The sequence below is a fragment of the Lathamus discolor genome, chromosome 3, assembly GCF_037157495.1.
Source record: "Lathamus discolor isolate bLatDis1 chromosome 3, bLatDis1.hap1, whole genome shotgun sequence".
Taxonomy (NCBI): Eukaryota; Metazoa; Chordata; class Aves; order Psittaciformes; family Psittacidae; genus Lathamus; species Lathamus discolor.
This window is the reverse complement of record NC_088886.1, coordinates 72,151,437-72,178,868: the sequence shown is the minus strand read 5'-3', so window position 1 is coordinate 72,178,868 and position 27,432 is coordinate 72,151,437. Positions and strand designations below refer to the sequence as shown.

General features: G+C 39.8%; 1 protein-coding gene across 2 annotated transcripts in view; it reads right to left on the bottom strand.

The window, feature by feature from the left end:
• Window positions 1-1,809: 1,809 nt before the first annotated feature.
• The window catches only part of BARD1 (BRCA1 associated RING domain 1), a 48,852-nt gene continuing 23,229 nt past the window's right edge, over window positions 1,810-27,432 (bottom strand). For both annotated transcript variants that reach the window (XM_065669743.1, XM_065669742.1), the window contains exons 7-11: window positions 18,682-18,790; window positions 16,351-16,486; window positions 15,243-15,335; window positions 3,949-4,046; window positions 1,810-3,179 (exon numbers count right to left, since the gene is read on the bottom strand). In XM_065669743.1, coding sequence (XP_065525815.1) covers window positions 2,850-3,179; window positions 3,949-4,046; window positions 15,243-15,335; window positions 16,351-16,486; window positions 18,682-18,790 — 766 coding nt within the window. In that variant the 3' untranslated portion in view covers window positions 1,810-2,849. The remainder of the gene's footprint in view (window positions 3,180-3,948; window positions 4,047-15,242; window positions 15,336-16,350; window positions 16,487-18,681; window positions 18,791-27,432) is intronic.

The window sequence follows — 27,432 nt, the reverse complement described above, 5'->3', positions numbered from 1 at the left end:
GGTGCTGGTTGATGAGAAAATGAACATGAGGAGGCTTCAGTGTGCGCTCGCAGCCCAGAAAGCCAACCGTATCCTGGGCTGCATCAAGAGGAGCGTGACCAGCAGGTCAAAGGAGGTGATCCTGCCCCTCTACTCTGCTCTTGTGAGACCTCACCTGGAGTATTGTGTGCAGTTCTGGTGTCCTCAGCATAAAAAGGACATGGAACTGCTGGAACAAGTCCAGAGGAGGGCCACAAGGATGATCAGGGACTGGAGCACCTCCCGTATGAAGACAGGCTGAGGAAGTTGGGGCTGTTCAGCCTGGAGAAGAGAAGGCTGCGTGGAGACCTCATAGCAGCCTTCCAGTATCTGAAGGGGGCCTATAGGGATGCTGGGGAGGGACTCTTCATCAGGGACTGTAGTGACAGGACAGGGGGTAACGGGTTAAAACTTAAACAGGGGAAGTTTAGATTGGATATAAGGAGGGAATTCTTTCCTGTTAGGGTGGTGAGACACTGGAATCGGTTGCCCAGGGAGGTTGTGAGTGCTCCATCCCTGGCAGTGTTCAAGGCCAGGTTGGATGAAGCCTTGGGTTGGATGGTTTAGCGTGAGGTGTCCCTGCCCATGGCAGGGGGGTTGGAACTAGATGATCTTGAGGTCCTTTCCAACCCTAACTATTCTATGATTCTAAGTGCTACCTCTCTGGCTTCAACAATTAGCAAGAATGAATTAAGCAGGGTCTGTGTCACTGATCTCTTTTTGTGTGTGTACCCGTTGCTTCAGTAGTGTTTGATACCTGCTGTAGCTCTGGCATCAAAGTCTACCTCCTTGTGGTTCTGTGAGGCTCTTTAAACATGTCCATTTACACAAGCTTATCACACTCAAACGCCGAATTGCTGAGAGACCTGAAGGAGATGGGCCAGAGTTAATCTTGAGCACATTTCAATAGGAAGAGTAAGGATCACTCCTCAATATGATAAGGAGGAATTCTTCAAGTTGATAGTAAATCTTTTTTTAAACAGGACATTATTCAAAGGAACAAGAAGAGTTCAGGAAGTCTCTTAAAAGAAAAAAAAATTAATGGCAATTTTCTAACAGAGTTTCTTTTCAGCTGCCAAGGAACAATGGCTCTTGAAACCTGTCCCTCTGCTGCCACTACTTTAGAACCTAGAGCAGTATTATTGATGGGCCAAATGCCTTTCTGGTACACAACAGAAAAGCTCCATTCTTCAGAATTTTGCAGAGATTCACTGTTACTTGTGCAAAGAATACTACATCTGGTATATTGATGTGCTACGAAACACCAAGTTAAAATGTGCAACAATTGTTCAAATAAATGACTGAGTCCACACAGTATTGACTCAGAACCTTATCTGCTGCCAGTATTTATCTGCACAAAACCCCCAAACATTAATACCGCAGGTTGTTCCATTTATTAATGAGCCTCGTGGCATTTTTGCTTGCTCACACAGATGTGCAAGTACTTGAGAACTGCATTTAGTGAAGAGCAATAATTCAGTGTAGCACAAGTGATAGATCAAGATACTCCAGCTACTGAAGTCTAGTAGATCCTATTGAAAACTAAACCTTTTACACCTGAAGTGTACAGTTCTAAGAGTTCTACACAGCATATTGGAAATCAGCATAGGATCTCCGATGGCAATGGTTACAGAAAACAACTCTGAAGAGCTGCTCTTGCAAATGGATATGCTGTCTTCACAGCTGTATCACGTTCACAGAAAAGCACTTATATTTCCATTTACCTATTGAGATATATGTGCACTGTGCACTTACTCTGCAGCTAAGCTCATGTAATAAGATACTCCAAGCTTACTGGCACCAAAAGCTTTAATTATTACAAGCAATACAAAAGCAAAACACAAGAAAATTTGTTTTATCCCACAATCGTCATTGTCATTATTATTACAGACACCATTTTTCAGTTATGTATTTGCAAAGACAATACAAAAGATGCATGACATAAGAGCACAGACTGAAGAAGTCTGACAATAGCTTATGATCAATTACGAGAAATATTGTAACAAATATGAAAGAATCAAATATTGTTCCAATGTAGACAGCTAAGTTTAAGTATAGTTGTGCACAGTGAGGCACAATTCTTTTGAGCATCAATTTTTTAAGCAACCATGATAGTAACCATCCGTACTTACAGAAATATTTTTCATTATAATTAAATACCAATCCTGACGCTTAAAAACCTTCAGAAAATAGAAAAGAATTTAAGTTACACATTTACAAGCGTTAAAGAGGACAGACGTGAATAAGGCATTCCTCTAATTCTAATTAGGAATTTTAGACCGAGATTAAATTTTAAAGACAGTGTTTTCAAAAATCATTTGCCTCAAATTCAGGCTATTAGTTCAACTCCAGTTTCTATAAGGCTTGTCCCATGCCAAGAGTTTCCTTCAAAATCCAGCTGTAGGATGTTTTAAGGAACATCACATGTCATCTGACAGATGAGATAACGCATGCAGCAGATCCCTGTCAATGGATATTAAACACAAAATAAATGGGGTCATGCTCTATTACTTACAACGGGCTGGTTCTAATCAAGAATGAAAAAGGTTTCATTATGCACAATCTTAGTTACAAAATGTCAGTGATTATTACAGTTAAGTTAAATGCAAAACCAAAGCATATTAAAGAACCCAAGGCACATTTTTCAATGCAGTATATTTATCTCTCTTATTCCAGCCCTTCAGTGATTTTAGCAACTTATTGAAATGGTCAGATCTCTCCTGTATTCCCAAGAGCAAAAGATAGATCATAGCTGCAGACCAATGTTTACCAGAGTGTCCCAACTGCTCCAGACCCACCACATTTCAAAACCTTGCTCATGAGACGGATACTCATTTTACAGGCAGGAGCTGAAATGACATCATACAGTCTATAAGCCAGCTGGAGGGGGCCATCCAGACTTTGCCTTGACGAATTTTCTCCGGCTTGAATTTAGAAGACGCATCGTAGATCACATATTGAGTGCAAAATCTCTGGTCAGAAGTAGATTCTGCATGGTATGCCACCGTATTTATTGTCTGCGTCACATCACTGTCTGGTTTTGGCTGTCTAACCAGAATTTGTCCTCCTGCTGCTTTGACCAGCTCCACAAGGTCACTCTTCTGGTGATGTTTGAAAGATCCCAAGAAATAGAAGTAACATCCATCAAACAACTTAGGCAGCTAAGTGGAAGGAAAGAAAAAAAAGGAAGTATAAATACAGGTCATCACAACTGAGCACACTGGAAAACAGTGGAAAGGAATAATCAGTGCCTACAAAAAGATATCATTTAAAATAACCAACACTGGAAGCTAGAAAAGTCCCTACCCATGGCACAGGGGTTGGAACTAATGATCTTAAGATCCTTTCCAATCTTGAACATTCTATGATTCTATGTACCATCCTCAGTGTAAGTATGCAATCAAGAAAAGCTTGCTTACATGGCAAATTCTTGCTTATGTTCAAATATTTTTCAGCATAAAAGGATTTGAACAGTGAGCTGGGAATATTTACAGCTACTGTTACAATACATTTAATGAACATTTCCAGTGTAATCCAGTAAGTAACGAGAAATTAACCCAACTAAATATAAAAGTGGCCTTATATGGAAACAAGAAGTAATAAACCCCTTTTTCTTTCATCAGATAATTTCAACCAGTTTCTAAAGCTAAACAGAGAAGGCCGATGAAGCATCACTTCCTGTCCCATACAGCTTCTTCCATGAGTGTAGCACAGCCTCTGACAAGGTTATAGCAACGTATCTATTAATAGAGCAAAACGACAGCTTTATGGGTGTTCGCAGTTCTTTCCATCACCTTGCACATAATCAAATTTCTGTACTAGACCACATTAAACTTTTACATCTACTGCACCTTTACATGTGGCAAATGGCAAAAAAAATGCATGAACCAAAAGTCATTAAAATAATCTGTCTCAAGCAATAAAACCCACCAGGTGTTCTCTGTTGAGCCGGCCTCTTTGTGGGCCACCTTGAATTTCATACTTCTCTTCTTGTTCTCGAACTGTGGTTCGTAGACAGGCTCGTACCCCTACAAAAACCGCAATGGGGAAGGCAAAGATTAGAGACCCCATGTTTTAACAGAGGCTTGCATGCCATTTTAGGGACTCAAGAGTTGCACTAAGATAAAAGGATTACCCACAATGCAAAATATTGCAACCACATAGCATCAAAGCCTGTGTGCTTTAGAAATTTGCCTTTAAACTTGAAAACATTTCCAACCACGCTGAAGATGCAAGTTAGATGGGGAGAAGTAATATCACACTAAAACCAGTGCTGTGAACACTGGGAGTTTTTAGCTTTTCCTCTTACCCACTAAAGGTCAACCACTTAATGTCAAATGTCAAACTGCTGATCATTTGGAAGCTTAAACCCAACATGTAGAACCAACTCTGCAGTTATGAAATAGAAGCAATTGCCTGATAAAGAGCAATTACAAAGCAAGCACAAAGCTGGCTTCTGAATGGCTATGGGCTCAAATAACAAATCAGATGAGATTTCAAGATCTCCAAGATCAGCATAAACTAGAGATTTATGCTAGGGTTTAACAGTGGCATTCATTTTTGTTACCACTGCTGCATAATGAGATTGTCTTTTAGAGTCAACATGTTTTTACCTTGTTTTAAGCCTAGTTATTTTTTTCCAATACAGAATGTGCTAATGTGTCGCTAACATCACTTAAATGTACTACCTGACCTCACTTTGGAAAGAGAGATTGCTGTGGTCACCCATTCGAGGATGGAACATTTTGCCTACACATACACTGCACTCATTAATAAAAATTATCCAAGAAAAGGTTTCCAAAGCTAATTCTTTAGACTGCTCCATGAGGATTTACAGTGCTGTCAGTGCTGGTAACTGTTAAAGTAGCACTTCATGCCTTGCATAGCATTTCTTACTCAGGCAACTTATTTTCACTGTACAAATATGAAACCCACAGTAAGTAAAAAATACAAACTTAACAAAATCAGAAGTAAAATGTGAGGGGCTGATCCTAAAAAGGAAGAAAGCACAAGATTATAAAGAGAAGTATCACTGACAAAAGTATTGGAAACCATGGCAGTAAGTAGCCAATAGATAGGAATTATCTAATGTAGAGAGATCTTGATAGCCAACTGTTAACAATTTACTACCAGTTCACGTAAACTCACACAATGCAATGGGAATTCATATTTTAATGACTAGAAGTCTTCCAATGTACTTAAACCAATAAATGTAAACCTATACAGAAAACCAAAACTGGCTGAATACTATGGCAAATATCCCTCCATGTACAGGTGTAAGACTGATTATTTGCAGTAGTTCATTCCTTCGAGAAAAATTAACATGAACTGGAAAAGCAACCTAGTCATGTATTTTCTAGAATAGCAACTTCCATATTCATTACTGGTAACAGCAATTAATACATTTTCAAAGCACTCATAACTCAAAAATAAATCTTAGTTATTTCAGTATTTTTTATCATCACAACTCAACAAGACTTCCTGTGTCAGTTTCTAACTTACACAGCTATTCTTTCGTTCCAAGAAAATATAGATGTTAATGGGTGCCACTTATAATAAAGGAAAAAACATCTCATCTAAAGAACAGAACTGTCCATTCATTAAGAGCATGTTTTATTTCAATCTGCAATCAAAAACTCTATTTCAAGGACATTCACTACCTAAAGCTTCACTATAGCTGAGGGGTTTATACAATAAGTACATCACAAATTGAGCATCCAGAGCCAGCATTAGCAAATGAAGCAAATGTGATATGAAAGTAATAAAAGGTTGAATGAATAAAAAAACCCTACGATTTCTTTTTGTACTGCTACTTGCCTGAGAAACTAAATGTTATGAAAGTGACTGTTAGTGGAATGTCTATGTTAGAAAAATAGGTTATGACTGTATGCATACATATGTCCATCTATTTCACTGCAAAGTTCTCCAAGGAATCTGTATACCTCAAAGCAAGAGAGCAAGAAGAGAAACTTATCTACCCATCCTGTTTTCATGGTATCTATAAGGACCACAAGATAAACATTTGTTTCCTTGAAAAATCGGAAACATGCAAACAGACCATCTGTCTAGCTAGTGTCTGCATGATGAGTGCTCTGATTATTAAACCCCTATGTCGGGGGGGGGGGGTTGGAACTAGATGATCTTACGGTCCTTTGCAACCCTAACTATTCTATGATTCGATGATTAATTTTAGCTTTTCTTAACCAGCTAGAATCACAACAGATCTGTGTCTTAACAGACTTGTGGCACAAAAGGTATTTGATGATAAAAAGCCATGAATGTAAGTTCTCAGTGCCCAGGTGTTTCCTTTAACATAAGCACGTCAAGGGGCAACATTGTTAGACCATATTGACTTAAATAGGAGTGCTGTAAGGTCAAGAGAGCTTCTGGGAATGTCCCTGTAAAAGAAGTGATGTACCATACACACAGCCCTTTGTGGAGCAACGGATTCTGTGGTATTTGGTGGTAGAAAACTAGGACATTTTCAATTCCCAAACATATTTTTCATGCAAGATGTAGAAGCAGAACTTGCTCTGACTCATGGGTCTTGTCATATTTGAGAGATAACTACAAATGCTTTTGGAACTACTGTGCTCAGGGACATTTTAAGCAGTCTCATCTAACACTGTCTATGTGGTGCTCAGGGACACTTTAAGCAGTCTCATCTAACACTGTCTATGTACAGGTAGCAAAAGAGGAAAGTCAGTCTTTGGAATCCTCAAGCTCTGAAGAGATGGTGTTTCAGACTTCAAAATAATTCATGGCAATCTTACCACCAACAGCACAGCCAATCTGTAGTAAGAGTACCGCTTGGAAAGAGACAAGACAGTACAGACAAGGTAACAGCAAAAGACCTTTAGGAACAAGGAATGACAGAAGTCATGTATCATCAGAATCATGGTCTAGCTATATATTCAGAAAACTGAGACAGTTAGCAACCAGTGTTTGAGGAAGGTGCTTACAAACCTAAGGTGAACAGTCAAGGAATATTTATCCATGGAAGACCTCCTAATTAGAAGAAGGGAGCTAAAGTAATTTATTTAAGTGATAGAGACCAGTATGTCTGTTAACTGCAGACTTTGTTCAGACTGATTGCTTCGAGTCGCTCATTTCTCTTCAGTGATTCCTGCATACTTAGAAAGAGATTCTGTATGAAAGAATTAACGAATTCACATACCACAATAAAAAAGAAATCAGAAAATTAAAAAAAAAAAAAATATTTCCCTGTTCTCATTATTTGAGATAAAATGACAGAGGCCTCAAGTTGTGTTTCTACCTAATTCATTATGCATCTATAAACAAATTATATTTACCCATTCTTTTTTCCCCCCTTCCCCACACAAAACAAAAAAAAGCAAGTGTCAAGTCACTTGCTTCTAGATTATTGATTTTGCATTATCATTTTCCAACAGTCAAATTGAGCTTCTCAAAGACAGCATATTCAGCTTCAGTGTCACTTGGAAGCACCAGGCATGTACAAGCTTTATCATCCTTCTATGAGACAGCACAACCACCACCAAATGACCTGGTGCTAAAAAAACCCCTCAACTTCACACTTATGAGTAGGGATACAAACAGAAGATTAGAGCATACTCGATTAGAAGTATGAACAGAACACAAACAGAAGATTAGAGCAAATCCCAACTTCTGGGTTGGTTGGTTGTTTTTTTTTTTTTACAGCTAGGGGTTTTATTTTCTGTGAAAACTGAGTGCTGAATCCATTCAGTAAAGCCCAGGTCTTTTTCTCGAGTAGGCATTATTAATTCTAAAGCTGCTAACATCTGTAAGTGGCTGAATAACATGACAGTTCTCTTTTAATAGTCTCTCCATCCAACGGAGTGTCATGCTGATTAAGAGGACACATAAAAGGAAATAAAATTCCATAATGTACTCAAAGGTACATCACTTCTTTTACAGGGACATTCCCAGAAGCTCTCTTGACCTTACAGCACTCCTATTTAAGTCAGAAGTATAGCACCCTTTGACTTCAAACAGGAGCTATGTTAAATTGCTTCCCAGAATTCCTGAGATTACAGACTCTCATTTGTCCATCACTGTATTGAAAAGCCACCAGTGAGAACTTGGTGCCAAGACACTGCTGAAATGAATGGACTGAAACAAAGAAGTGCTATTATCCTAATTAGAAAGTGATCAGGACACCATCAATACTACGCCACCTCCCTTCTGAAACTGAGATGGACATCTTAAGTACTTATGCAAGAAAAGCGATTCAGAACAGGGCTGAATCTTGGAAGAACAAGAACATCCTTAAAGAAACTCTCTGAAAGTGGAGGGGAAAGTAAACTTACATTTGAGAAGACACCTGGAATTTTAGGCGCAGGTAGAGATAAGGCTTACGTTGCTTTCCTTCCCCTATTCAGTCTGTACATTCTTCACTGGCATGCCTGACTAAAAATCTAGTCTGTTCTGCTCTAAAATAAAGCAAGACCATTCAACTTACTCAGGATCTCAGCCCATCTTGATTTATTCCTTGATGCTATTGCCAGTAAGACCTGTGGACCTTCTGGGTTTGAGGTTGATCCAAGTTTATTCACTTAACATGCTCTTTTCCCTAAAGAGAGTGATTTCTGCAAGTACACTTTAATGGCCCTCTTGTTTAGTCACAGATCAATTACCGCACACAAAGAGTTGTGGTCAATGGCTGGAGACCAATAACAAGTGGTGTCCCCCAGGGATCGGTGTTGGGACCGGTCTTGTTCAACATCTTTATCAGTGACATGGACTTGAGTGCTCCCTCAGCAAGTTTGCTGATGACACCAAGCTGTGTGGTTCGGTTGATATGCTGGAGGGAAGGAATGCCATTCAGAGGGACCTGGACACGCTTGTGAGGTGGGCTGATGCCAGCCTTATGAAGTTTAACCATGCCAAGTACGAGGTCCTACACCTGGGTCAGGGCAGGCAATCCCAGACACAGCTACAGATTGGGCAAAGAAGAGATTCAGAGCAGCACTGCGGAGAAAGACTTGGGGGTGTTGGTTGATGAGAAAATGAACATGAGGAGGCTTCAGTGTGCGCTCGCAGCCCAGAAAGCCAACCGTATCCTGGGCTGCATCAAAAGGAGCGTGACCAGCAGGTCGAAGGAGGTGATCCTGCCCCTCTACTCTGCTCTTTTGAGACCTCACCTGGAGTATTGTGTGCATTTCTGGTGTCCTCAACATAAAAAGGACATGGAACTGTTGGAACAAGTCCAGAGGAGGGCCACAAGGATGATCAGGGACTGGAGCACCTCCTGTATGAAGACAGGCTGAGAAAGTTGGGGCTGTTCAGCCTGGAGGAGAGGCGGCTGCGTGGAGACCTCATAGCAGCCTTCCAGTATCTGAAGGGGGCCTATAGGGATGATGGAGAGGGACATTTTGCTAGGGACTGTAGTGACAGGACAAGGGGTAATGGGTTAAAACTTAAACAGGGGAAGTTTAGATTGGATATAAGGAGGAAATTCTTTCCTGTTAAGGTGGTGAGACACTGGAATGGGTTGCCCAGGGAAGTTGTGAATGCTCCATCCCCGGCAGTGTTCAAGGCCAGGTTGGACAGAGCCTTGTGTGGCATGGTTTAGTGGGAAGTGTCCCTGCCCATGGCAGGGGTGTTCGAACTAGATGATCTTAAGGTCCTTTCCAACCCTAACTATTCTATGATTCTATAAGGAAAGACATGTAGCAAGGCAGTCCATGTGGACCAGAGCTGTTTTGCAGTGTCCAATTCTCATTTGCTAGCACTCATTAAAAAAAGCCTGCCCAAGAGAAAAACATACTGGGGCAAGATCACATGTGCAGAGTGGTCATGCAAGGTTCTTCCCTAGAAATACAGAATGTTAGAATTTTCAAAAGCCTCTTACATAGCTGATTTCACACTTGTGATTTGTAAACAAAATCATTTGCACCAAATGCTGGCAGAAAAACAAGCCTGCTTTCAAGTGCCTAGAAAATACTGCAGAAAAGGAGTTTTAGCCTAATACAACCACATTTTAGCTTGTTGCTACCACATTTGGCAAAGAGAATACTGATCTTTTTCCCCCATTATTAGCAAGATAGTAAAGCATCAATACTTACACTGGCCCTTATTACTTCACTGAACAGTTGCCCCTACCTTCTCACCTTCAGGTATATAATGGAGCAAGCAGCTTAAAGGGTGACCACCCTAACAGTATCATTATTTGACCTTTGATACAACAGAAGCTACTAGTGCCGGTATAAATAACAGCATTATTTGCAAAATCTAAGATCAGAGCCCTATAATCCTTATTTATGTCAGTTGCACTGGTTTATAATGAAACTAACTGCATCAGCAAAAACAATTTAAACAGGATGGAGTATAAAAAGAACTGGTTGCCGAAAACAAGTTGTAATCACCCACAGATACCCAGGGGTAGCTCCTAGCAACTCAATTAGCCTTAGTGGAGTTTTGTTGGATTTGCATTAATAAAGCAAAGAGCAGGGGTTAGTCCAAAAAATCTCTTAGAACACCAAAGGTAATTCAGAAATACACAATAGCAACAAAGAAGATAAAATGCTGCACATCCAAGATCTAGTAGATTGCAACTGAAACTTCCTCACCTCAGTTTACATGCAGATTGAGTAAAGCCTGATAAGATTATTTTCCTAGAAAAGGAAGAAATCTAGACTGAGAGAAAGCCTTAGGGAAATCTGGTATGGCTAGCTTCAATTTGCTCTCATCAACAGCATTACCGGTCTCTACTATAGCACAGAGAAGAACTGTCTCATATTCTTACAAAGTAACTTCAGAATCTGAGATTTTCACAGAGGTAGAGATCCCATTTGGTTAAACAAGAGCAGTCCATTTTTCTAACACATAGAAATGACACAAGATGCTGCACAGACTAAAATGAATCGGCTTAAGAAAGGTAGTTAACAAGTTACCCAGGTGATATTTATTAAACATGATGGAGCAGATACTTAGGAAGTCCTTAAACATCAATTCCCAGATGCTAGGAGCATATAATATGAAAATCACTACTTCATTTAAACACCCAAGCATCCTAACTTCTTTAAGGAATCAATGTTTGCCACAGGTGTCCTCTAGACTGATAGAGGTGACTGGAGGTAAGGAGGAGGGGTCATGTTAAATTCCACTAAGTATGCTTATCCTCTGGATCCCATCACATACTGTTAAATTAGTATTTTCCATCCTTTTCCTTACAATGGGCTTCCTTAATACAATGTTTTCTTCAAACCAAAAGTGAGTTAGAGCAAAAGGACTTTTAATATGAAAAACTGAGTATCTGGATGACCTAGAACAGAGGGAATAGTGGAAACCTGGTTTCCTTTTCCTGCAGACTTTATTTCAAGACAGCCCACTTCCTAGCTCTGCAGACAAAGGGCAAACACCACCTTTAAGACATTCTCACCCTATTTTCTCCTCTGCAAACCCCAAAAGCTTCACAGACTAACTTTGTGCTGAATTTGAAACAAAACTGTTAGCTGCCTCTTTTCCAGAAGCTGCAGACACTACAGGAGTGCAGACATTCAGACCTTGCTGATGTGAAGCATTCCCTTCGGCTTTACACCCAGTACGCTATGTGCATACACAGATTTCAACCACATCCCACAGAGCTGAGTCTTTTTGTAGAAGGAGGCAGTTGAAGTAAGCCTCCAACTGCAAAAGAAGCATGAAACTCCACTGATGAAAAGTTTTGAGGTGCTTTCAGGAGAGAGGGCTTTGCTGAGTATCAACCTGTTACCTGAAGGAAGTTCATGCATGGAAGAGAGACAGTGGGGCCTGAGAAGCAGTCAGCTCAAATAGCTTTGCACTTTTCCTGTCTAACAGCATAAACAAGGATGGGCATATTGCTCCAAGAAATTCAGAAAGATGTTTTCAACTTAAAACATCAGTCATGCAGTTCCCTAGCTTCTCCAGTCAACTCCCAGTTGTTCTGGGGCCTTACAGGAAAAGCAGGGAGATTTTGCATTCTTTTATATGATCAGAGCTGAATCATTGCCGCTGCTCCAGGTAAGCAAAACAAATGAAGGAATAAGCAATCAGATGCTAGCTGCTTCACTGCAAAGACTGACACAAGCTTGTTCCAATGTGTATCATTACCAAGATCATTTTTCATCCCCTGCTCTAACAGATGACAATCAGTTTAAGAAAAAACAAGCTGAAAAGCTATTAAACACTTCTGCTGGTTTTAATTACATTATTCTATGCTCTATAAAAAGCACAGAGGAAATACAGTGATACTTGAATCTTTGTCTCAGCCTACTTGCAGAAGGATAATGATACGCGACTTTGTGCCCTATTACAATCTCAGAAATAATGAAGGCAATAAAATAATGAAACCAATGAAAGATATGGCCAAGGGCAAGGAGCACCGTGACAACAGTGTATCAACTGAATCCTATGCTGCTTTGAAAGTGGATATATTGCTGACAGTGTATTATATACATGGAAAATATGGAACTGCAACTGATAAGGTGAAATTTTTCTTCTGTGAAGATCTAAAACTGCTCAGTGGTGGCATCCTTTCATCCTAATCTACCTGAAGAGAAAAGAGAACCTGAAAACTGAAGATATGTATTTAAACCTTGGCTCTTTAACACTTACAGACCTTACATTTAGCTCAGAAAATTCTCCATTTCCTCTCCACTGATACTAATGGATGCTTTATCTGTGTGTATAGACACATGTAAAAAGAAGCATTGTAGAATTAAACAAGAAAAGCAAATTGCTCTTTATTAAAGAAACACAGCTTGAAAGCCTGTTAGAACAGAAAAGTTAACATAAGAAATACACTCCTAAATGAAATACTGGGTTTTGCAAGCATGTGATGTTTTTTAAAAAGGTGGTATAATTATGTATGGGCTATAAATGTAACTTTAGAAATAACAGACAAATGCAGCTTGCCTCGTAGTAAAAAAAAAATCAAATGCTGACTTATGCAGAGTCAGCAGTTCAGTAAGTGCTACACTGAGCTTTGCTTTCTCAAATAGTTCAGTGAAGGTTTTGAACAGTTTAGATCACTGAGCAACTCCTTCAATTTATTTAAAGTGGCTTTGACAGAAGTAAGCCACAATATGTGCACACTTTTGGAAGTTTATTTGCATCACATTTAAGGAAACAAATAGAAGGCAAAAATTGACAGAAATTACAGAAAAGCAAAGACTTCTTTTTCCTAGACACATGTTCCATCAGCAGGAGTCCCATTATTTGTTATAACAATCTTTAACTTGTAATGACTCTGAAGAAGACTAATAACAGACTGGTGGGAACAGATGGAGTGGTGCTGTTAATTACAGGCACTTAGCTGCATCAGACCCCATGAGTTATTACAAACATTTCCCACTAGGGAGGAGAATCACTCGCTTTTAAGTAGTATGTTGCTTACTAAGCCGGGAGCATTAGCAGCGAGGATTGTACTAATCAGTACTAACAACATAAAAGTCAGGTGCAAACAAAAAATATGAAAATAGTCCCCAAATAACTCCCACACTGTTTTTTCTTTTCCAATCTCTTATAAAAGTTCTTCCACGAAAATTTAAATTCGGGTCTCACTAATTAAATCTCCCTACCATTCAGGTGAATTTTTCTAAGCATCTGACCAGCAAAAAGATACAATTAAATACAGGAAACCCATCCTAGCAGAATGATAGAAGATATGCAGACCTCCTGATCTGAGTGAAGCCAAGAACCTGCCAAGTGACACACCACAGAAACAGGTTATTCAGTCAGCTAAACAGCATGTTGTTCCAGAGCACCTGAACACACCCTTTCCCATCACACAACCCAAACATCACTTCTAAGTGTTCCGAGTTTTCTCCTGCATCCTTACCTCCAAACAGGTCTCCCTTCTGCTTCCCAACAAAGCATCTGGAGTTTATTAAATCCATCTGCTTGCTTGAAACAGTATTTCTCCATGTTACATTCAAAAAGAAGCTGCTACGTTTTGTAAGAATCACAGCACAAGAACAATACAATGTTTTCCTTTTGCAAGCTGTCATAAGGCTACAAACAAAGCCAATGCTGCAGAAAACATTTCTGAAGGGACAGTAATTCAAGAGACCCTTTAAAAAAGCATGGAACAAATACTATCTGGAAGCCACAGGAACACTCTGAATAAAAGAGCCCAGTCTTCAAGAGTCTGATTTGTGCTTTATTTGAAAAACTAGTATGCAACTTCTGAAGCTTTAAGCAGTACCTTCATAAACATCAGTGACTGGAAAATTTAGACTATTAAAGAATCCTTATATTCTGATGTTTAGTCACACAGTAGAAAACCGGAATGATATTTGTCTGAGTTTTCCATGGATAATTAACTCATTTGTAGGGTACTTAGTAGCTAAAAGGACTTAGCCATAAAGGTCAAGGGGAAGAAAATGGCTTTTACAACTATAGTGGGAGCAGATACTAAGAAATATATTAGAAAGAATTAAAAGCAGATTTGGGGTGCAAGTCCACTGAACAGCTGCTCAAGAAAGCACACACTGTATGAAAACTAATTACAAATTACATGAGAAATTACATCAAAACTACTCACATGCTGAAGGGACACTGTGCAAATCATCCTTCTTTGGAGACTACTACTTTAGTTGACAAGTACTCCAGTCTGCTGGGTTCACACATACAGAAATGGGTACTGAAAGTTACATACACAATTGATCTGCCTGAGCCTGCATAAAGCCTGACAATTTTCTCAACTGAAACTGAAGTTCTTTATAACCAAAGTTATTAATAACTTCGGTGGAAAGTACAAACAGCGGTTATGATGACAGCCCAACTTTGGTTAGAAACCTTAACTTTCAACAGATCTCAGCTTATACGTAAACAGGCAACACCTTACCTTCCTACAGGCCTTGACCAAGCAAAACTTTCCTATCAATTTCAAGGGAAGCTGTTTATAAGAAATCCAAGGGTTTAATAAATTCCTTCCTCCTCTCCCAGGGTATTTTCCATAATCTTTCAAATCACTGTTAATGTAGCAATAAACAAATTCACTCCCTACTGATACTTAGGGTAAGACCAATCCATTACATCTAACAATGAAATGCACACATTTGCCAAGGAAGGAACAGTTGTATCTAAAGTTAATTCTCTTGTCATTCCATTCAGGAGTTTAAAAACCAAACCCCTCACACTTTATGTTAAGCTAGTAATGATATTAGGGCTGGTTTAGAAAAGGAAATTTTCTCTGGAATCCCATTTACAATTTGTGATCAAAAAAAACCAAAGAATCCCATACAGTTAATACTTACATTCAAATTTGAGGACCCAACATCCAGTCAGAATAGCCATCATACATTTGACTGTTTTTGGCATTGGAACATCAGGGATAATGAGATGAGTTACTAGGAAAAAGATGACATCAGTAGAACTAAAAGCACATAAGAATCAGCAGCATGCCTGGCTGAAAAGCAATCAATCACCATTTAAAGAATAAACAAATTATAATAATTTATCAGCCACTCTTTCAGCACAAGTATGTGAATTTTTTGACACTAAGATATGATTAAGTAGGAGAGCTATGAGAAAATTTGTGGATTTCAACATATACTTGCTGTGAAAAAGAGAAGTCGTACTTTTATAGTTCTAAGCTAACACATCTTCAGAGAAGGCTCTGGTTTACAGGATAGTACCTTTTTTTCCAGTCCTTTTAAAGTTAAATATAACTTTGACAGGAATCTTCCTATGGGATCCCACAGCTTCAACTCAGAGCTAACAGAACTTAACTCACAATCCTGGAGTAACAATCAAGATGTGAAAGATGGTAGGGGAAAATAACCTTAGCATTTCTTTCACAAGCAGGAAAGGCAGCACTCCAAAGAACAACTAATAGGAGGGATTAAGACAAAATTCTCCCCAAAGGTGAACAAAAAAAAAAAACCAACCCAACCCAAACCCCATAATTTGGCTGTATCATCTTAATGAAGAACCAAATTTGAAGCAAAATAGCATGTGAGAAGAAAACTGCCAACTTCTACTCGATGACATGCTCTTTCTAAAGGCACCACCATCTGCCTAAGACTCGTTTCTGAAAGATAAGAATCTTATAGTGTCTCCTATGAGCAGAGACCTTTAAGTTGGTAAAAGAAGTGTACACAGACTTTGAGGAGGACATAGGGATTTTAAATATACTGCTGAACTGTGGCTCCCCTGGAAGCATCCTATTGTAGTAACCAGGTTTTAAATATATTTACATGCAACACCACACCATTATTCTACTACAGCTGTAATTCAAGGATTTCAGAAACTACACTAATCAGGAACGATAAAAATACTGTTACAGCTAGCATCTTAAAGGATAAAGTGCAGAACTGTTGTTACTTACATTTGGACAGAGACATTTTATCAAGACTACAATACCTCTGCTGTTAAAATCAGTACATCTTCGAGCCTTCAGAACTGTTGTTAGTTTGTTCAGCAATTTCTGTTGTTCCACACTAAGACTACTGCCCAGTATACCAAGAGGTCCATCTCTTGGCTGGCTGGAGCTCAGTACCTGCATGAACAGGAAATAAACTGAATGTTTAGGAACATAAATAAAGCAACTCAACAGTTTTATTTAATAAGAGTAAGACACTGGCACAGGGTGCCCAGAGAAGCTGTGGCTGCCCCATCCCTGGCAGTGTTCAAGGCCAGGTTGGACAGGGCTTGGAGCAACCTGCTCTAGTGGAAGGTATCCCTGCCCTTGGCAGGGGGTTGGAACTGGATGAGCTTTGAGATCCCTTACAAATCAAATCATTCTATAATAATAAGCATTATTATTCTGCCATTCTATAATTAATCTATAAACGAACCGTTCTCTTGTCCTCACCGGGAGTACTGTGTGCAGTTCTGGTGTCCTCAACATAAACAGGACATGGAACTGCTGGAACAAGTCCAGAGGAGGGCCACGAGGATGATCAGGGGACTGGAGCACCTCCCATATGAAGACAGGCTGAGGAAGTTGGGGCTGTTCAGCCTGGAGAAGAGAAGGCTGCGTAGAGACCTCATAGCAGCCTTCCAGTACCTGAAAGGGGCCTATAGGGATGCTGGGGAGGGACTCTTTGTCAGGGACTGTAGTGACAGGACAAGGGGTAACGGGTTCAAACTTAAACAGGGGAAGTTTAGATTGGATATAAGGAGGAAATTCTTCCTGTTAGGGTGGTGAGACACTGGAATGGGTTGCCCAGGGAGGTTGTGAATGCTCCATCCCTGGTGGTGTTCAAGGCCAGGTTGGATGAAGCCTTGGGTGGGATGGTTTAGTGTGAGGTGTCCCTGCCTGTGGCAGGGGGGTTGGAACTAGATGATCTTGAGGTCCTTTCTAACCCTAACTATTTTATGATTCTATGATTCTATAATAATAAGCATTTTGAAAAACAGTTCATGGCAAGCTTAGTGGACAGGGTCCTTAAATATATCTCTATATAACAAACCAGCTCTAGAGGAAAAAAGCTTGACATTTGAGGTACTTCATTTAGCTTATGCAAGGTACCAAAACAGTTTGTGCATCAGTTTTTTCTTACTTGCCTTTTTGTTTTTTCCTAAGGACACTGGTATGCACACATGTAGCTGGTTGAACACTGTGTAAACAGCCTGGCTGACTGCAGTGTTGAAGGAGAAAAAATAATTCCCAATAAAGTAGTAAAGCCTCCTTTTTTCAATGAAGTATTACCCACAGCTACACTACTAATATGTTGAGTAGCCTGTATAATTAACACCTGTGTTTCCTTTTACTAAAAAGTCCCCAATACATTGCCCTGTAAGTAATGAATGTTTAAGTTTGTTTTATGCAGATACTGCTAACGCAAAGTAAAAGGATCTACTTGCTCAAGTTTTATGCTGACAAGGATGTGATGCTTCAGCTCAGGGGTTTTTATAAGTACTCCCAGATCCCATAGTACAGATACACCTTTGAAACCCAGTTACCGTAAAGCCTCAGGCTTCGGATCAAGTCATCCATACAAGCTAGTAACCACCCATTGGTACACACCCATCCCAAAGCAAATGCAAATACTGAGGGTTATCTTTGCAACAGGAAAGCTGCATCTTTCATTTCCTTCAGGTGAGACTAACAGTCAGATCCTTGCAGATTTAGCTGCAACAGTTTACTTCTGGCCAATGGTTATCTTATTACCTCAATAAGGAGGGAACATACCAGGCTTTATACCCTGGAGTAGACTAGGACTGCTGGTATCATTAGGGATAACCTGATTTTGACCACAAGTCCTGAGAAGTCTTTCGCAAGAAACCACCAAAACAATCTTCCAAAATCTGTTTTTAACTGCTGAGCTGGTATCTTCATTTTTGGACAAAGAATTATACCGGAACAGCATTTTAAGAGCACACAAAAAACAAAGACTGCTGCTGCTTTCAGCCAGTTTGGTACGTAGAATGAATTCAAATATGCAAAAAACAACAGCAAAGTTAAATCAGCAATACTTTAAGAATAACACAAGGGTCATTCTTCTATGCTAAAGCCACGTTACAAGAAACATCCTTTGTTTTCCCAGATAAACCTATAACACAAAATACCAGAGCTTGTAAGTGTCCCACATACATTCTAGAAATATTGGCTGAGTTAGTTTCCTAGCCCATTTTAAATGTCCCTCTAAAGGCAGGTGATATGCTGTACTTTAGTCCAAGCCTTCAATACTTACAGGATGACTTACATTTTTTTTAAACCAATACAAAACCAAGAAACCACACGTTTACCTCAGAGGGTTGGTTAAGTGGAAATGATTCATTCTTCACTGGTAACATTAGCACAGACTTCATCTTTTCACTTTCTGCATAGTCCACAGGCCGCAGACCAAATATATTACTGGCAAAACAAGCACAGATGGGTTTAAGTAAATAAAATGTGACTTGATTCTTAACTAACTGGGAACATTAGCTGGGAAACTTTCCCTCCTACATTCTTATTAATATGTAATTTCAGCTAAAACCCACAAAGCTTCAAGTAAGAACTGCATCCAAGACAGATGGATACTGAATTACAAGCTGCTGCATTCAGCTGAGGAGTAAGGGATGTTCAGAGCAGTATGTTTGGTTAAGTAAACCCCATTCGTTGTTAAACTGTTTCAACATGCATTTTGATATCGTTCACAAGACCTAGAAACTTCAGCTTTAATATTTCATTGCAGTCACATAATCAAGAAATGTATTTTTGGCTTACCCATTTGCCATAAAAAACATGTCAGAAGATTCTACATACTGTGTTAAACACTGGAGCTCGATGTAGTTATGCTTTTATGGGAAAAGCTATCTGCTTCCTACTTGGGAACTGTGACTCCCTCACACTTCCAAAATTTGAGTATGCATCTCATTTTAGCTCAGCATGCTGTTCCACAGAACACATTATGGCAAATTCATTCAGATTTTAGTTGCTTTGCCAATTCCGTTGAACACTATTCATCTTATGTGGCACCTCAGTTATTAGATATGCTTCAAGACCCATTTCCTCCCCCGTTCTTTTAGCATTACTCAGACAGATATGATTTGCTATAAACACAACATCAAGCACAGCCATGGCTTCCATCTCTTCTTCACACAACTCTGCAGCTGCAGGGCAGTAGTGAGCAAAAGCTTGAAGACAAAAACCAAGTCTAATTGCTGTTAAACAAACATGGAATCATAGAATGGTTTGGTTCGGAAAGGTCTTCCAAAGCTCATCTAGATCCAGCCCCCTGCAATGAGCAGGGACATCTTCAACTAGATCAGGCTGCCCAGAACGACATCCAGCTTGGCCTTGAATGCCTCCAGGGATGGGGCATCCACCACCTCTCTGAGCAACCTGTGCCAGTGTTTTACCAACCTCATCATAAGCAATTTTTTCCTCACATCCAGCCTGAATCTCCCCTCTTTTAGTTTAAAACCATCACCTCTTGTCCTGTCTCAATAGGCCTTGATAAAAAAGTCTCTCCCCATCTTTCTTATAGGCCTCTTTTAAGAATTGAAAGGCTGCAACAAGGTCTCCCCTGGAGTCTTCTCCAAGTTTAACAACCCCAACTCTTAAGCCTGTCTCCATAGCAGAGGTGCTCCAGCCCTCTGAACATTTCTGTGGCCCTTCTCTGGACCGCCTCCAACGGGTCCATGTCTTTCCTGTGCCAAGGACTCCAGAGCTGGATGCAGGACTGCAGGCAGGATCTCCCCATGGCAGAGCAGAAGGGCAGAACCACCTTCCTTGTCCTTCTGTACACGCTACTTTGGATGCGGCTCAAGATAGCACTGGCCTTCTGGGCTGCAAGCGCACATTGCCATCTCACAGAATCACAGAGTAGTTTGGGTTGGAAGGGACCTCAAAGATCACTTAGTTCCAATCCCCCTGCCATGGTCACGTACAGCCTTCCATCCACCAGTCCCCCAAAGTCCTTCTCCTCAGAGGTACCCTCTCAAACCCTTCATCCCACAGCTTGTATTGATACCAGGGGTTGCCCTGACCCAGGTACAGGACCTTGCACTTGGTCTTGTTAAACCTCATGAGGTTTGCTTGGGCCCAATTCTTGCGCCTGTCCAAGTGGTTCTCAATGGCACCCCGTCTCTTGGGCACATCAGCTACACTACTCAGCTTGGCATCATCTGCAGACTTGTGATGGCACACTTAATCTCACTGCCTATGTAGCTGATGGAGACATTAAACAGTGCTGGTCCCAGTAGAGACCCCTGAGGGATGCCACTTGTCACTGGCTGATCCTCTGCCAGGACTCTTGGGAAATATTCTGCTTGCTTTGCCCTTTGCAAGAATAATGGCTATTCCAGCTGATCCTCTTCTCCCCACCTCATGTAGCTCTGGCTCTCAAAAGCCATAATAAAAGCTCATTATGAAGGGGAAGCTTGTCACCAAGAACAAAGCCCTGACTCAGTATCTGAAATCCGGTGAGTTTAGTCATCAAACAATGAAACATTTGAAGAGGTCAAAAAACCACTGCGTCTTTGAAGTGCTGTCTCTCAGCCAGCCACATGCCCTTGTGCAGAGAAGGAATCTAGGAAACTTTATAGGGAATTCTATAACCCAATCCAGTCCAAAAATAAGCTCAAATCATTAAGTTTTCACTGACTTAACCAGGGGACTTTAGCCAATGCAATGGTGAAAGATGCATCAGATCTTAGTGCCTTTCTATGCTCCTGACTGAGCACTGCTCACTAATGTGCCTCTTGGGAAAACAACCCACAAAAATCCCACACAGAAGATTCTGGGATGGTATTTTACAATTGCTAGTTTTACAGTATTACCAACCCCAAGCTTTTCTGTGTACTAATGAGCAGAGAGCCAGCATAATACAAATTCTGCAGCCTAAAACATAATTGGTTAAATCTCAGCCGGGTCCTGGGAGTTGCAGCCCATTAAATATTGTCATGCTGCTCCTGCTTTGTCATACATCATCAGGGTAGCTCTTGCCCTTTCTTTAAATAAAAGCCATATTCAATTCACACTGCTGCAGGACAGAGTTCCTTTGAACAATGCATGAGGAGAAGGGGTGGATGTATATTAGCACATACGCTAAAATCACCTTTAGACTAGACGGCTGATCTTTTACTGTGAACTATGCCGGGGGGGGGGGGTGTGGGAAAATCACTGCATGTCAGTCGCAGAGGTTTGAGAGTGTCTTCCCCCCCACATCCTATGTCACAGTAAGATCCTTGACTGTCGAAAACCATGAATGTTTACCATAGATAAATATATAGGCCTCCACAGTGAAATCTAGAACATTTTTTACCAATGAAACTGTGCAAGTAAGAGCTCTAGCTACTCCCTCTGTATCCTCTTCTTTATTTTTTCCTCCTTTTTTAAGATCATATCAGTTGCTTCTTACCATGTATTGCTATCCCATCATTATGCATCATTAAGGAATTAATAGCTATTCACAGGATGTTAAGATAGCATAGTTAAAGTAAAATATGACAAACTTGGCAGCTGAGGTCTGAAAAAAGGAACTTCAGCCTAAGGGATGGATGTAAGAGTTCTGCATATTTGTAACAAAGCAGCTTGCTGAGCTTAAGGAAAGTGTGAAAAGTAGCTGCAACAGGAGAAAAGAGTTTGCAAAATAAAAACTAAGGCAAAGAATGTGTCCTAACAACAGATTTCAAGTATGATTTACATATCCTTTTAAAGAGAAAAGGGATGGAAAACGGATTTGTTCTTTTCAGTTAGGCACCTACTAAGCACCCAGGAAGTAATCATGATCAGAATGAGACCTTGCCCACTCTCTGTTGGGCTGGTACACGTATGAGCGCAGTTACTTGAGGAACCATTTTTAATATTTCAGGAATGTACTTTAGGATCAAGGACTAGATCTATGTGGCCACAAGAACACTGGTAAGGCACAGGAATGGGAAACAGAGCTTTTGGCAAAAACATGTGCTCAACTCTGTCTTTATTCAGCCAAACTAAACAAGAGAAATTGTCCACTTTGTTCAGAGTAAAAAATTAATTTTGACCCAGTTTGCAAAACAAGGTTAAGTGATACACGCATCTTAGGTCCACCCTCACACACAGACAGAGCATTCTTAGAAATATCAGTAATTATGTTTTTGTGTTCCTACTATAGGTCTGGGTTTGCTGAGAACAAGTCCAGTGCACATGTTTGCTTAGCAGGATAAGTTCCACACTCAGAAGGAAGACACAATTGTTTCTACAAGAGATAAATAGTGTCTCTAGTGCTTAAGCTAGAATACAAGGTCTCTGAGGCATACTTCTTTCTACCAGAATGAAAAAGGGCTTTTTGTAAGTAGTTTTAAACATTCAAGAGTCAGATGTATCCTTTGATACAAGCAGTCTCCTATTAGTAAATCATTAAAGTACTGAATAGGCAGTAGAGGGCTACTATAGCTAGAACAAATGCCAATCAAAGAACAGAATGACTGTGCTGAGAACAAAGATGAGCCCAGTGAAGAGCAACTCAATGTAATCTACCGAGTATAACTTTACATGAGATGATAGATGGTATGTTAAGGAGTGACAGACAAAAGAACTTCTTAGCAAAAGCTTTAGAAATTAAATTCAGTTTATAGTGCAACACTGCTGAAGTCTATTGTATGAAGACAACAGAGGTTACCTATAGTCAGAAAGAAATTTAACAGCTACCTTCTAAATGTTACACTAAACTTTCAGGAAACAAGTGACCATAGACAAGATAAATCGGGAGACACCCCTCTCAACTCTTTAGAAGTCCCAAACTTGTACAGCTTCTAATACAAGCAAACAATGACTATGTAATACTGTGTAATCAGGAGTTTTAAGCTGCTCCACTTTAATTTCAGATGTTATTTGCTGTTCTACAGCTGGGCATAAACCAAAGTTTACCCCAGCCCCACAAAAGAGTTCAGTATTTAATGGAAGTCTCACAGCCATGTCCCAGTGCAGTTCTGTAACCACTTATTCCCATGTGGAAAGCTGACAGGCTTGGGGATCTCCAGTGAGCACCTATATTTTGAGAGTACGGTAATGTCGTGGTAAGCAGAGAACCTGACAAAAAGAAGAAAATTTAATCTGTGTAACCAGAAAGACCGTCTTAGATATCCACAGAGAGACAGGGTTTTAATTAACCTGCTGTCAGCAGGAAGGTAAGCATACTGTCTTGCACCGAGACAGCTGAAGTGTTGCACTGGCTTGACTCAGAAAAAGCAGACAAAACTATGTCAGTGTCATGGGTCTTGTGTCTCCTAGAATTAACTGCAGGTTACAGAAGTTTCTGCCCTTATGCCATTCATAACTGAGGACCACTATCTACCCCAAAGCATTACCACGGGTTTGGTCAGAATCAGCTTCATAACTACCCAAAAGACAGCTATCACCTAAAAAAAAAATAAAAATAGGGCAACACAACAATTTTTATTAATGCTAAACTTACCGCGCATGAAGAACTGGAAAGAGAGCCCATTTGAGTGAAAGCATTTAGGAAGTACTGTGAAATTGCAAACACACAGATCTAATTTTTCAAATCACTTGGCTTGCTGTGAAGCAAGGAAAAAGGAATTCAAGGGAGTAAGCACATGAAAAAAAAGCCATAAAAAGAAAAACTAGCTATGTGTAGGAGATTAACTTAAAAAAATTAACTAGACCACCAGGAAAATTAATAGGTCCACTGGTCCATACAATATTTTTCATTTGTAGTTCTTATCTTCCCCAGTCAGTGAAAACTTCAAATGGCAAATGAAGTGCAACAGCTATTAAATCTTACAGATTTCCAAAGAAATTTTTTGCCAAGAGATACCGAAATCCCAGGATTTCAGTATTTGCTTTCTGGCAAAAGAGGTAGTTTTCATCTGTATTCACTTGGTCCAAAAGATACATAGCTACTTCATATTACATACTAGTATTATTGCACTAGGTGTTAACAAGCAAGGAGAGAGAACTAGCCTGAAAAGACACGTGGAATGAAATGTACTTGATGGGTCTGTGAACTGGATGATCTAAAACTGAATTAACGTCAGCTCTCTAACAGCAATGGTTATGCTAATATCTGTGTGCCTCATGAACTGAGGTCCCTCAGAAAGCAGCTGTGTTTGCTCCCAGGTATATCTTGCATTCCTCTACAGACCAGTGGATCTTACCTGCCTTGGAGCCTACAGTCAATAAATATTGCACATCTTTAAAAAATATTTCATCTTGCACAATTGAGTATCATACTAAATTTCAAAACTACTGCTCTAAGCAGGCTATTCAACACAAGATCTGTTTTTATTCCAGTAGATTAACTCTCCAACACACAAGGGACGTTAAGACACAAAACTGAGCTAATTCTGCTGTAAAAACAGCAGCAAGACATCAGTCACTTCTGTGAGGTTTCATGCTATATATTCAATAGTGTCCCAAGCCACACTTGAATACATTTATCATGTTCACATTTTACTTAGCTTAGCTAAAAGAAAAGACTTTAAGTAACCACAGTGAACTAATTAAACTTCTCCCCCGGCCCCATGAGGTCATGAAGAATCACTTTAATATGCTAGGATAAAGAAGGCCCTCTCCTGGGCTGAAAGTTAGCTCACCAAGATCCTGAAGAGCCCTCAGAAGATCTAGAAAGCTTCATACAGCAAATAAATCCCAAAAAAACTAAATCCACCAGAATTAGACAAATTATCAGTTTGGCAAAATCAGTTTGGTATTGTCTTAGATCACACACAGTGTATCTCTAAAGTTAAGGCACTCCTCAAGTATATTCTTAAAGAAAATAAACCTTTCAGAAGAGATTCAAGTTTTACTCATCACTGCTCAATTTCTACTTTAGGATCTCTAAAGTGATAATGTGATGGTGAGCAGAACCTGCATTAAGTACAAAGAGGCCAATTAGAACTAGTCACACTGAAAAGAACTTTAATTGCACCTTCTTAAGTGATCACCCCTGCCCTTGCCTCTTGGCTTTTAAAACTGTGGTCTGCAGGTCTTGGGGATCTCAAAAAAAGTCACCAAAGAAAAACAACCTTCTTGTCAGATGTGACTTCATTATAAGGGTACCTGGAAAAAAAAATTTTCAACCTTCTGCATTAAAGGCAGCTCAAATCCACTTAACTAAAGAAATCCAACCACTGTTTAATTGGGACTGCAACTACCAGAGGCAGAAAAATAATCCTGTAAGATTTGCAAAGTAATGATGCAGGGAACGATCATGGTGCAATTCATTGCTGGAAGCTAGCAGGGCACAGGAATGAAGGGAGGCACAAGACATTCTCAGCCATACTGTTCTTGGTTCTACTGTTTCTTGGTATAGTGTTTGGAAGAGGTCAGTAGAATCTTGCTGCTCAAGCCTGAACACTTGGCTTGCACATCCCTTTCTCTGTGTCTCTAATGCTTTCTCTAAAAATAGGTATGTGTGGAGAAACACACCCTTTCCATCATCAATGCAATAGTAACATGCACAGTAGCATTTCAGCTACAAAAGATTTGGAAATCTTTTTCCAGGTGGGACATACAGGGCTGGATTTTTGCTAAAGCACCTGTGGTTCCTATTGCCAGACAAATGAAACAAAGATAAAAGGTGGCTACATTTGTTCCTGCAAAAGATTTTAAGTTTTAAAAAAGTGTCTATATATATTTATTAGCACCACAACACTAGTTATTCCAAGTACCCCAGCGATCAAGTCAAGAACACTGCACACTTAGAAGTGCACTAGAACCCATATTTGATATTAAGGAGCTAGTTGCGGAGTTGTGACATATCCTATGTCACATTGTTTTAATATACAACTGAACATAACCTGTATTCACTGAAAAGCTAAGACAGTGTATAAGGTTTCTAGAAAGCTCTCCTTCCATGATCAAAAAGCTTCTGTTTTAATCAAAAGTCATGTTTCCTTATCTAGAATGGGCTGAAAGAGGTTCAGTTTCATCTCAGTTTGCATGGACACATGAGTTACAGGCTAAGGCTAATGAGAGACCTGAAGAGTCCACTGTTGGCATCTGGAGTCTCAGCTGTGCAAATCTACCAGTGCTTAAGTCCTGTCAAAACCTTGCATCAAAGCCATCCACTGTGCTAGGGTTTCAAACAACCAAGTAAGAAGTGCCACAAAATCAGTCTGCAATATTCAAGTGGCTTGAAATCAGTTTCTGAAGTTGTTGGCTTTTCAAGATGTAACGCATGGTCTTTGCTGTTCAAGAACAAAGTGAACAGCTGATCCTTGTTTTACTTTTTCATGCTAAAGTTTTGTAGGTTCACTTTGTGTTGTTCTGTTGCATTTTTTTAACTCCCTTATATTCAAGATTAGCACTAGTTATGAAAACTTTATGTTTTTCCACCAAATACCTTAATTCTCTAAGCTTCAAGAACTAATATAGAGAGCTGAAGTGATTAAACTGAACTTGTTTATGCTTCTTTATGCAGCTGGCAAGGAAAGTTGTGTCACGCAAGACTTCATCCTACTGTGTTACTATACACACACATCTATGGACAACATGCATTGAACTCAGATTTTATACACACAGGCCCTGGACAACAGCAATACTACAACACCTAAACCCACATTTAATGTCTGAAAAACTTATAGCTTGTAGGGTTATTCATAGACTAATTGATTCTTTAGCACCTCCTATATCCAAATGCCAAAACCTTTGAGAGGCTTAATTGTATAGAAGATTCAACTAAAAATATTTCTAAGCTTTATTTTTTTTTTAATTAAACAGCGTACCAAGAATTAGTGCTTTAATCCAGAATGGTAAAAAATGAAACACACTCTCCACATATCAGCCTGTGTCTATGTCACTTGTGAAGGTAGAGACTGGACCAAAACACCTTTTGTAAGTGCAGTAAAAGACAAAGAAACAGCTTTAGGATTTCAAAACTCACCTAGCTCAGCATCTTAGATCTGACAGGAGCTATAAGAAGATGCCAACAGGAAAGTGTAACAATCAGGTAAGCTTATTTTGTTACTTTCCTACTACAATCTCCAATACTCCAGCTATCTATGATTCAGACATCCTTAGAAAAGCTTAGGACAAAGCAAAATGGAAAGTAAACACCTACGTGG